Here is a 12,210-nt window from a genome sequence, read left to right as displayed (position 1 = left end):
TAGAAAGAGCAGAAGGAGGGGTCTCAGTTTGCTCCTCTTTGGGATGTTGTCCCACTCAAAGTGGAGGGTATAATAGTAAGCACTGTCTCAAATATTCTCCCAGTGCTTTTTGATGTGTTTTTTGCTTTGCCATGAGAGAAGGTATGAGTGTAGACCTAGGGTGTGTGTTTTGCTGTTAGCTTAGTGGATGGGTTGCTGCTGTTAAATAGGAGTTGGGAACACTTGTGCGTACATAGACAGGATAACACCTGATCTTGCAAGAGGTTTGGGTTCTGCTCATCAGAGTTTTGACAAAATGACTCATGTTCTGCATCATGTGGCATGCTTCAGTCTGTGCATAGGAATGTCATCTGGACTACCCTGTCCTCATCCTTGTGAGCTTACCAGAGTGTGTTCATTGTGCTTAGCAGGTAAAAGATTGTCATATATTAAGTAACTTGGCAAAGGCCGTAGGGAATCAGTGGCAGATCTGAGAACAGAACTATGGAATCAGATATCCCAACTCCATATTTATAAACCTAGCTTCTATGTCTTTGTTTATCTATCCTGTTCAAGCTAAATGTATAGCTTAACGATCAGAATGTTGACTTTGCATCTCAGGTCCTCGCATAAATTTCCCCCAGAACGCATGTATGCTTTTAAACTAAACAATAGTAACCTGAAGTTAATAAAGGGAAAGGTGGAATGTATCTTAGTAGTAGATCTTAGAATTAGGTTGCTAGGGAGTATTTAGATCATTCAGTGTTTCTCCAGTGTTCCTGCAGTAACAAAGACTCTACGTATGGCTGTTCTGCCTGTGCCCAACTGCATCTGCGTACCTGAATCGATGGCAAATCAGGTTGGACAGACGTAGTAACTGTCAGCTATGCTCTTGTTAGAGGCCAAATTAGATTGTGTAAACTGGCTTCCCCTCAAAGGTACATCTACATCCATTAATGCAGATTGTAGTTCATGTGAGAAAGAAACCTGCTAAGATCTTGGGGTCAATTTGTTGGACTGGCAGTCTGCCAAACTTACCAAGGAAAGGCTGGGTTTTGCTACCTGAAATAAAGTTAGTGAAGTGTAATATATGCAGGATGTAGCTGTGCTATTGACTTCTTAATTTTAGGATTGAGATGCATGCCTAAGGTTAAAATTTTCTTTGAATAGAATTTTATATGCATATGCAGTGCAGCATATTGTGTGTCTTTATGGTGCTGTTTTCTGCTTCCAGTAATGATGCATGCCTGTAACTTCTAGAGGGACGAGATTCTTCAGTGCAGTGAAAGTTACTGTGAAAACGTAAGGTGTTATCTAGTGTGATTAAAAGGTTGCCTTCTGCCTATGACTTGTACCTCAACAACCTCAGTATTTGTTTGTAGTTCATGTTTATCTAGTTCTGTAAATACGACCTTGTACTTAAAACAAAGGAACTGTGTAAACACTTGCCTTTTGTGAGATACTGCTGTGGCTTGTAAGGTACTAACTGTACCGCTTATATCATTGATTAGTCTTAAAAACCTCTATTAATCTATTTCTGTGCTTTTATTTATAGGGAGCTGTGGTATTGAGGCATTCACTTCCTTAATCTTAAGGGGACTGAATGCAGCAGTGGCAAGAGGCAGAATGTCACAGATTAGAGGCAAAAATATTTGAATCTTCTAATTAAAATCTTATGTCACTGGTGCTTTTCTCTACTCTTCTAGATAGAAAATGTGTTTTAATAACTTACATGGTTGATGAGCAGCTGCTGAGTATATAAACAAATCATTAGAATTCCCTAAATACTGAGTCATAATAAATGTATAGGTGGTAACACACAAGGCAGCTTGTTCTAATACACAAAGCATGTGTCATTAACATTTTACCAAGGATGATCTTAGTGTCCCATGGCAGGTACGGATTTGTTGTGCTCATTCCCGCTCTTAAGTTAGTATAACTGAGGAATTGCTACAGCAGTAACACTAGCCTGTGATCTTGTCTGGATGTTGGTTTTGATTCCTGGGCTGTTAGCTTTGAGAGGCTGTGTGTGTCTGAATATTCTTGGCTTGCTCTAAGAACCCATTTCTTCTAAGTAAGTACTCTGAAGTACTAAGTAAGTTTCTCTGATGCTGGAAAACAAGTGTGGATGTTAGAGCCTGACTGGTTTGACTTCAATTTTTCAGATTTGAGTGGGAGTAGGCAGTTCTGCCATGCCTCTGAAAGTCAGGCCAGGTATCATGAATGCTCAATACGTGCTGTGAGCGCATATGATTAGCCACAGACTTGGACTGGGAGCCTCTGGGATATAAACTCTTTACTGACTATGGTGAGTGCAGAGAAGGGAAGCACAGAAAAAAGGAACAGGGAAGGAAGAAAGAATTGCTTCATCCTACTATGACTGATTTTTTTCCTATCTCTGAAATGATAATACTTTTGAGAGCTTTATTAAAGCATTTTGAGAATGAATGAATGTTCTTGTGTAAATGACTCTTAAATTGGTAGCACTAATTGTCCTTACAAGATTTACAGGGTTTGGTAGTGCTTGCAGTGTTTCTTTGAAATGTCCTTTTCATAGGTGTCCTGTAAGATGTTGATTTGGGGATATTTTTAAGTTTTATTTGGAAGCCTTTTCACTAGAGGTGGGCAAAATTAGACATCTAACTTCAGTGGAAGGGGGAAAAAATCTGGCCTGCAAACCTACTCTCAGAGCTTTTGCCTTTTTAGTGGAACTGGCAGAGCTTCCATCTACCTTTGATTAAATGGTTCTGGTTTTGGCATCCACAAATAGAAATGAAGAAAATCAAAGGTGTGTTCAACTTAACAGTTAAATCTTGAAATATAGTTTCTAGAAGTTCAATTCATTTTTTATCCTTCTTACAGTCTTCATACTGTAATATAATTAATATCCGTGGAAGAAGAAACCTATGAAAACCTTAGGTGACACCTACTATGGTGAATAAGGTAAGGTGTTTGAGGAAGCTAGTGAAAAGGATTCTTGCATCAAAAGTGAGGACACTGGAGTCTGGAGGCTGACTTTTTCTTTTAATTAATAAATAGATGAAGAAGGTTCTCATATGCCTACAGTAGAAACCATGTCTCTTGGCAAGCAAGAAGGAATTTTTAAAAAGTCCTTCCCTTGTTGTGAAGTGGTATGTGGAAAGAGTTCTTGAAATCAAATGGCTATCTCAGAAAATAGAAAGTTGCTAATAAAACTCAGGAAGCTGTGTTCAAGAATTTGGAAAGATAATAAAAGTGCTTTAAAAAAAAAACCCACCAGGAAATGTGAATGGGATGGCAGTTTAAAGAATTGGTTAGTGTGAAGGAATACAATAGATCCAAACAAATGATGCAGGGAAAAGTAAAATGGGAGGCCTTTATTCTTTTCCATAGTACAAGAACAAGTAAGGTTGTACAAGACTTGGAAAAGGACTTTGAAAGATGACAAAAACGTGGATCTAATTTAAACAAGAAAGGGCTAATCTGTTGGAGCATGTGAGAATATGTATGCTAGGAATATGATAGATAACTCAAACCTGCAGATTATATATACATTACAATGTAGAATATAATGCAGCACAGACAAGTTGACATATTCTGGCGCAGAGGAGTGAGCATTAGATAAGATATTAATTTCATCTAGAGGTGTTTGAATGCTCCTTACATCTTCCTCTGAGGACTCATATTTACTCTGGGAATATGAGTTATTAAGCTTGCTAATTTATGTTTTGGCAGACTAGTGTTTAAGGTCCTCTGTCAGTTGCTTTATCTTGTATATTGTGCACTTGGTATCTTCTTAAGAAAGTCCCCCGCGCATACCTCCAAAAGCTTGGCTTGTGAAGGAGACCGACATCATGGCTTGTTTGTTGCATCAAAGGAGAATTTTTAGCCATTTTTTTCTACTTGCTAGCATGAAACGGTCTAATAAGGAGGATAGGAATTGGATGAATGCTATGGGTCTGCAAAGAGAATAAAATCTTCTGTACACTTAAGCTCTTTTTTTCCCTCTAAGTATTATAACTTTGATATAAATAGCTATTGCTGTTCTTGCAGCACTGGTATGTTTTGGTTATTGGTTACCTAGCTGGAATCTCTGGAGCAAGTGCTTTTTAGCCCTGTGGTAATACTAGTTACATAGAAGCAGCATTTTAAAAGGGTGAGAAAAGACAAATTGTGTGTGTAATTCAGAATAGCCCTTGAACACGGCTTACTAGGTGAATTTTTTTTCTCACTTTATTTTTCGCACTGTGAATCTCTCCTTATTGCTGTTGATGCATTTCCAAACTGAGCACTGGCATAGATGTGACTGCCATCAACTTTCAGCTTCTTGCAAAGGGGGAGTGGGGGAAGACAGATCAACAGAACTGTAGTGGATGTATTTGTTCAATGGTATAATTTCATGAAATAATTAACAGTAAGTGGGGGTAGAGAATTCTTCAGGAGCTTTTTTTTTTTAAAAAAAAATCTTTCATGCAGGTCTAGAAGACTTGAGACATATGCTTGCCTTTCAGAAAAATATAAGAGCTTTCTAGACAAGGATATATGGCTTTTTTATGCTAATGGCTACTCTGGAACTTATATGTCGTCTCATTCTGTGTAGCAGATGGCTATGCACTAATTAAGTTATGTCAAGATTTCTTAGCGATATCAGCAGTATTTTAGAAATTACATTGCATAAGTAGCCTTTTTTTAGGTAGTGATTTTCTGTTGAAGTTGCTTGTAGAACCAATACAGTCTAAGCTTGCCATATTCATCTAAGAGCTTTAACTTTGCTAATGCTCTCAGATCATGTATTTGTCCTCGCAAATCTCCTCCCCGCCGCCCCCCCTCCCAAAAAAAAAAAAAAAAAAAGAAAAGCTTAGGGAATGACCGGTTAAGTCATTCAGGACTTCAGCTCAGCTTCTCCTTTTGTTTTCTGCTGTTCATACCTACTAGGACTCAAGGTATTGTCCCTTGTTTAGAGTGAGTGAAGATACAGGATTATAAACTGTGGTGTGTATGTGGCTTTGTATTGCTAAAAATGTCTCCCAGAAGTTGTGCCTTTGCATTACATTTTTACATAAAATTGAAGAAAAGTTATGTGTATGTTATCTGAGAATGGTTCCTTCAAATCTAGTGGCAGTTTTTAATATAGAAATGACTGGGTAAAATCTGGATTTGGTTTCTAAGGTAGAAAAGGAAGAGATCAAATGAGATATTTGGAAAGAAAACTAATTTGGGGGTAATTGCGTGGTAAGTCTTATTTTCTGTGTAACTTCAAACACAGTAGGGCTCCTCATAGCCTTAATGAGAGAACCAGTGTATCTTATACCAGTACGGTTCATGTAGTCAGCTACAGTCACTATTGAATTAACTGCTGAACTACTGATACAGTTTGTCTAATACACTTCTACAAGTGTTTTTCAACATACATTGTCTATCACTCTCACTGCCAATAGTGTTTTTGTTTCCCTCACAACCTTTTTCTGATCAATATGTAAGGACTGTTACTAAACTTAAATAGGGATCAGAGATGCCAGAGACCAGTTCTGGCAAAGTAAGGAGGGACTATGCAACTGAGGTATGTTGGGTTTTTTTTGTTTGTGTATTTGGCTATTTTTGTACTAAGTAAACTTGTTCAGAATTTGTTGCAGGTGAGTAAAGCCAGGAGTTCAGAAATACGTCTTATAGTTACTTTGTCGTGCTAGCTTTTTCCCTGAAAAGCGTCTGGAACTTTTTCCTATTTATAAAATGGATCAAGTAAATCTAAGGACAAGCAATTTGAATTTTTTTTTTTTTGTTACTTATGCAGCCTGAACTGAAAGATCAGGTGAAGGAACAGATGTCCTTAACAAATAACATTGCCTAATTGTTTCACACTTATGGTGTAGGAAGAAATGAGTCATGAAGCTGCTGTTCAGAAAGGAATGTCTCTTTTTAATCTAAAGGAAATCATCTTGACTGAGCTTTTAATTGTTCTTACATCATATTAGTTAGTACACTTACAGTTGTTGAAACCTGGACAATGTAATTAGAGGATTTAGAGTTAAATTGTAGAGCAGACAAACAGTCTGAGCTAAAGGAAACTATGGAAAGTTTTGTGCTGGGAGGGTGAAAGGCTCTTTCCAACTGCTTTGCAAAATTACACAACTTTAAAATAGTAACTTCAGAGCTTATACAAATGCGCTTGGTTTATTCATATTATTTTAGAACTTGATATGTCATGACTCTTTACACTTTTGTGCAACAGATTCCTTCCCCCCCCCCCCCAAAGGATTAATTGAATGCTGAATCTTTGAAATTGGGGGGGTAGGTTCAGATCCAGAAATTCTCTCTAAAATCAAAAGTGCTTAATACCCTCATGAATCTGACTTGTACTAATGTCTTGGAGAGACAGTATGAAACATGGACTCTGGCAGAGGCACTGTAGGCATAATTTTTCCACCAGATTCACAGAATTTTATTGCCACCTGTGGATGGATGGTATTGATGAAGATGTTGGGTAAATCTGAGATGGTCCCATCACACCGACTGGAAACTAAAAGCACCTTAGTTTCCAATTCAGAGCTAGGGAGGGCATTTTTTCCTTGGAAGCTTCAAAACTACTTGAACTTTTTGTTTGACCTGCTTATTTAAAACTTCAGTGCTGGTGCTTTACTCAAACTCAAGGATGCCTTATCGCAGTTTTAATAATAGTTATATTTGAAACTGAAATCTTTAGCCTTACTGCTAATAAGTGGTTCAAACTTCCAGACTCAAGTGTTTAATCAGCTGAAGATAATTATTATCTTATAAACTGAAAATGCCATCAAATCACTCTGTCCTCATGGCACTTCTGATGCTTATCTGAGTCACAGTGGTACTCAGGCTTTGGTAGGTGTGTTTTTCAGATCACTTTGGATCCTCTAGTCTTTCTGATGGAAGGAAGTTGCCAACAAATATTTTTCTATGTAGATTTGTCTCCCAATATCCTAGTGTCCCTTTTAGCGCACTGAGATTTGCTGTGATGTATCCCAGCTTTGCTTTAGGAAGGTGGAAGAGTTGTCTTGTTCTTCTGGTGCAACCAGTTCCTGTTATTTACGTATGTAGCTGATCTTGACAAAAGAAATGTGGGCCATCTAAAGTGCCACCACCCAGGCAGGTGCACGTAGATGTCTTCTTAATAGTAGTGAGCAATTGTGACTGGCAAAATAACTGTAAATATGGCATCTTGCATTCTAGTATCCTCTCCTTTCAGATATTCAGACTTGAATCTGGTGACATAAGTGATGAAAATGCTTTGAAATGTTTTTTCTTATCCTTTCTTAGCACCGCCCTACTGAGGAAGCTAGGAGAGGGATTTCTCTTCTCTACTGTCTAATGAGTCATTAGCTGTATCTTCAGCCAAGTGCCCGAGGGGATCTGATGTTGTGTAGGAGGCTGGGCCTTGAGTGAGCAAAGTGGATGTAGTGTAGAGACACCTGCCTCTTCTGTTTCTTTGAAACCTTACTGTGTATTTTGTGGTAGCTTCTAGCTACCACAAGTCCTGCAGCTGGGGTTGCATGGGTGGTGCTGTGCAGGGAAGGGGGGGCTCCACAGTCTCTCCCCACCAGAGAGAGTGGCCTGTAGTCTGTGCTGGGTGATGTTCATGTGCAGCCTGCTGTTTCCTTGATAGTTTTCCTTGCTTCCAGAATGTCCCCCACCATGCAAATGGAGGTCAGAGCTTGGGCTTCACTTAATTATCCACATAAATACAGGAGAGGGCCCCTGGATAGGACAGACAAAGGGACAGAACAAGGTAAACAGAGTAGACCTGTTCCCTGTTGCCCTCTCAGTGCAGGCCAAGAGATCTGACAGGGGTGTGTGGAGCCCTGCATCTCTTGCCTCAGTGTCTGCTCTGTATCTAGGAAGAACTGAGCCCTGGGTAGCTGCTGAAGGGGTAGACAGTAGTGTGCTCCTCTTGGGATCCTGGGCCTGCGTGGACTGTGCTCTGATCCCTGCTTCTCTAGCCACCTCAGCCTGAGGTGGTCCTGTAGCGAGGGCTGGAAGCCTTACAAAGCAGATGGTGGCCAAATTTTGCCTGAGAGTAGCTTTGGGCCTGCACTGAGTTAACTGGGGTAGATATGCTCTATCTTGGAGACTTGTGTGCAGTAGCTGCTGGGGCTGCAGCCTTCAGAGACTTCAGTGATGCAGAGAGGAGGAGCACTGGGGCTTGTGTTCCTTTCAGAGCTGGTGTTTCCCTGGTGATGTTAGTTTCCTTTGCTGTCCCTTTGGGGACTTTGATGAACTTGAAGTGACCTATGCTAGTTCAGTCTGCCTCCCAAAAATCAGTTTAGATGAGAGTTGTTCTAGGTTGGAGCTAGGCAACTCCACACCTCTACTTTTTGTGCTTTTTTTCTACTTTGACCACTCACTGCAGTGTTTGTGTGCTTGTTTTGCATGGCTAGTGTTTTTTCTGCCTATTTTCCAAGTTGGCATGCACACAGAGTCTGGCAGAATGCTAGCAAGCTCTGCTGGATTGCATCCAGCACCAGCTCTAAACAAGTGGGTGAGAGAGAGGGAGCTGTGGAGACTGCCGAAATGTTGGCTGGGGATTTGCATGGATTGAAACAGACTGTAGCCAGCTAGGAGAGGTACGTGTGTAGGGTATATGTCTTCTATCTTTACATTAGTTTCATGCCTCAATCAATTTTATTTCTGAAATAGAGCATATGCTTTGCTCCTCACTGTACATGTCAAACTTGAGACTTTATATCCAAGTAAGTGTTGTTATGAAAGTACATTGGCTTCACCATTTATAAATGGTTTAGAATACTTATTTGTGAAAAGAAAATACTAGTATTACAAAGCAGTTGCTTCAGCATAAGCAGGGGATATTTTCAAGCTGTAATTTTTTTTATTTCAAGGAGGAAGTCTATAATGCTCCTAATGACAAGAGGCTTGAAAGAAGGCATTCTCAGCTATAACACATTGCCAGCAGGCTTAGTTTTTGTATGCTTAAAGTATTTTTTCTCCCGTGTTCACAAGATGCATTATTGAATAGGCTCTATTCCCTCTGGGTAGAGGGTACTCATGATAACTGTATCCTGAGCTGTCATCTGGTAATGTGTATAGTTAAACTTCACCTCTGTTGAGTGGAGAATAGAGCCCCATGAGGTTAAATATAGACCTGTCTGGAACAGCTTCAGATGAATCCTATTTCACTGAAATGTGGTGGCTTGTGAAATTGAGCCAATTCCAGTGGGTTTTTGAAGAAACTTGGGAGAGGTCCTCACATGTTCTAAACTGAAACATTTTGAAACAAAATTCTTCCCACTCTTCTCTAAGTTTTTTTTCCCCTGTTTTCCCTAAGGAATATATCTATCTATCTATCTATCTATCTATCTATCTATATAAAATCTTAAATTTCAAAGTAGTTGTGTGATTTAATGTTCAAAAGGTGAAAGATGTGACAATATTTCTTTGGAGAACTTTAAAAATTTTTTTTGAGCTTCCCTCCTGCTTAGGAAGGAAGCCTATTTTAAAAATGCTTCACAAAAATGTAAGTTTTGTTCTATGTCTAATTATATAACCTAGTGTCAGCAACCTAATTTTTAATATATCATATGATGCTAAATTTTCTTGTCTGTCACTGTCCTAATTGTTATGACTTTGGTTGTGGACTTCATAGACTGTTTTCCAAACCATGCGCCAACATGATTTTTTTTTTTTTTTTTTTTTTTTTTTTTTAAGTTATAGGCAAAGCTCAAGTATGAAACCTTCTCTCCTGATCTCAGAAAGAGAAGGTGGTTGGTGAGGTGCAGGAGACGATCTGACTTTTGAGCGGAATTCTAGTCTAGCTGAGTTGATGTCCCCCCACATGATAAACAGCTGTGATACAGGCCCTTCTATTCAGCAGTCCAACAGAAATGCTTTTCAGAAAAGCAGTGTTGTTGCATGTCAGGCCAATAATGGCTTTATTAGGCTGAGGTCTGGAATGGAGCTGGGCAGGGCCGGGCTATGGAGGTGCTGTGTGTGGGACAGAAGTATATGAACAGATGAGGCTGGGGTGATGTGATGCAGTCCTTCTGATGTACTAGACCCAGCCTTTAAATGAACAGTAGCAGTCTCCCCTTCATAAATACCTAATTCAGTCAGTTTCATAGCATTGGCTGTTTTTCATATACTTCATAAGTGGATGTCTGACGTTTCAGAAGCTCTCTCAGGACAAATATTTTGTTGTGAAGATGTTTTACTCACTGTGTGGATTTTTTGGAAGCTACCTGTGTCAGATAGTGATAATTAACTGTCTGTCTTTCATTTTTCACTGTGCTTATCCATGCATCTGTGGGAACTATTTAACACTAGCTCTCATCTTGGGGTGCTAGGGTCTCTGTTTTCCATGAGATCTCTTATACATGACTAAGGACAAACAAACAAAAAATAGAAACCCTGGAAAATATAGTAGCTTGAGTATTTGTTCAGTGTGCTGTGTTTTAATAGCCTGCCCTTGAGGATTTTATATGCCATGTTTCTAATGGATGAAAGGCATAGCTGCACTAAAATTCTTACTGGATGCTACTCTGCTGGTACACAGATCCCTCTGATGGAGAGAACTGCCAGTGGTCTGTTCTCTGCTTAGTCACTAAGAAGTGTTAAAATCTGTTTCTCCTTCAGCCTCTGCAAATAAGAGGGGGGCTGGGCCACAGAAGGGGACGTAATGACTCTAATGCACAGCCCTGTGCTGGCCAGTGGCCCACTGGAAGAGTGCCCTGTGCTTATGAGACTCCCCTCTCCAGAGAAGTTCAGGGTGAATGAAGAAGAGCAGAAAATGATTGTAAGTAAAATAGTCCTGGGTCCTTAAACTCTTTCCCATCCCACTATGGCAATGAGCTTGTTTCTCCTTCCTTGAGAGTATGAGAATTTTCCGTAAACAGGTGGCTATGGAATACAGTGGCTGAGCTGTTCCTGACAGCAGTTACTTGTTTTTTATTGGTTGTCATGCTTCATATGACCTACTAACTCGACACAACCGCATGGATAATCAGGTGTGTTCAAATGGCACCTTTTAAAAAAAAGGAAAAAGGGGATGCTTTGTACACATCTGGCCCTGAAGGATTTTTAAGTGTACTGTATGTGCCATAGTAACTAGTAACATAGTAACTCACCTTAAGTAGGTATTGCTGTTGAGGTCCTATGAGTGGTTCTTCTGCTATGCAAGTTAAATGGTTTTGTTAATCAAGAGAAAGAGTAAATTACTGCTAGTAAAGCTTAAGAGGACTCATAGAATTTCAGCATAGTTGAGGTTGGAGCAGACCTCTGGACATCATCTGATCCAACCCCCCTGCTCAAAAAGAATCAGCTAGAGCAGGTTGCCCAGGACTGTCTCTATTCAGGTTTTAACTGTCTCCAAGGATAGAGAATCCACAACCTCTGTGGGCAACCTGTGCCAGTGTTTGACCACCCTCACAGTGAGAAAGTTTTTTTTCTGTTGTTCAGATGGAGTTTCCTGTGTTTTTAATTTGTGCCTCTTTCCTCTTGTCCTCTTTCTGGGCACCACTGAGAAGAGTCTGGCCCCATCCTCTTTATACCCTCCCATTAGATATTTCTAAACATTGCTAAGATCCCCCTGAGCCTTCTGTTCTCCAGGCTATACAGTCCTAGCTCTCTCAGCCTCTCATCATGAGAGATGCTCCAGTCCCCTAATCATCTTTGTGGCTCTTCACTGGTCTTCCTCCACTAAGCCTGTGTCTGTCTTGTAATGGGGAGCCCAGAGCTTGACACAGCACTCCAGACAGGGCATCACCAGCACTGAACAGAGGGAAAGGATCACTTCCCTTGACCTATTGACAGTGTTATTCCTAATACAGCCCAGGATGCTGTTGCTCCTCTTTGCCACAAGAGTACATTGCTGGCTTATATTCACCTCGTTGTCCGGCAGGACTCCCATGTCCTTTTCTGCAAAGCTACTTTCCAACTGGTTTGCCCCCAGCCTGCCCTGCTGCAAGGGGTTATTCCTCATCTGGTGCAAGACTTTGCATTTCTCTTTGTTAAACTCCGTGAGGTGGATGTCTGCCCATTTCTCCAGCCTGTTGAGGTCTCTCTGAGCAGCAGCACAAACATCTGGTGTATCAGCTACTCCTCCCAGTTTTGTATCATCTGCAAACTTGCTGAGGGTTTGCTCTGTCCCATCATCCAGGTCATTAATGAAGATGCTAAACAGTATTGACCATGTGGGATACCACTAGTGACTGGCCTCTAATTGGACTTCATGTCGCTGTTCAAAACCCTCTGAGCCCAGCAATCAGCCAGTTT

At 40.3% G+C, this 12,210-nt stretch overlaps 1 protein-coding gene across 6 annotated transcripts in view; it reads left to right on the top strand.

Moving 5' to 3' along the window:
- Positions 1-12,210, top strand: part of GRAMD1C (GRAM domain containing 1C) — a 57,890-nt gene that overhangs the window by 2,462 nt on the left and 43,218 nt on the right. The window contains exon 1 of one of the 6 annotated variants that reach the window (XM_064520360.1): positions 10,585-10,732. The exons of the other annotated variants lie outside the window; for them this stretch is intronic. Within the exon in view, the coding sequence (XP_064376430.1) occupies positions 10,616-10,732 (117 nt within the window). The 5' untranslated portion in view covers positions 10,585-10,615. Of the gene's footprint in view, positions 1-10,584; positions 10,733-12,210 lie in introns of those variants that run through there. 6 annotated transcript variants of the gene reach the window in all.

The sequence above is a fragment of the Dromaius novaehollandiae genome, chromosome 1, assembly GCF_036370855.1.
Source record: "Dromaius novaehollandiae isolate bDroNov1 chromosome 1, bDroNov1.hap1, whole genome shotgun sequence".
Lineage (NCBI taxonomy): Eukaryota > Metazoa > Chordata > Aves > Casuariiformes > Dromaiidae > Dromaius > Dromaius novaehollandiae.
The sequence above is the reverse complement of the archived record's forward strand: the minus strand, read 5'-3'. Positions and strand labels throughout refer to the sequence as shown.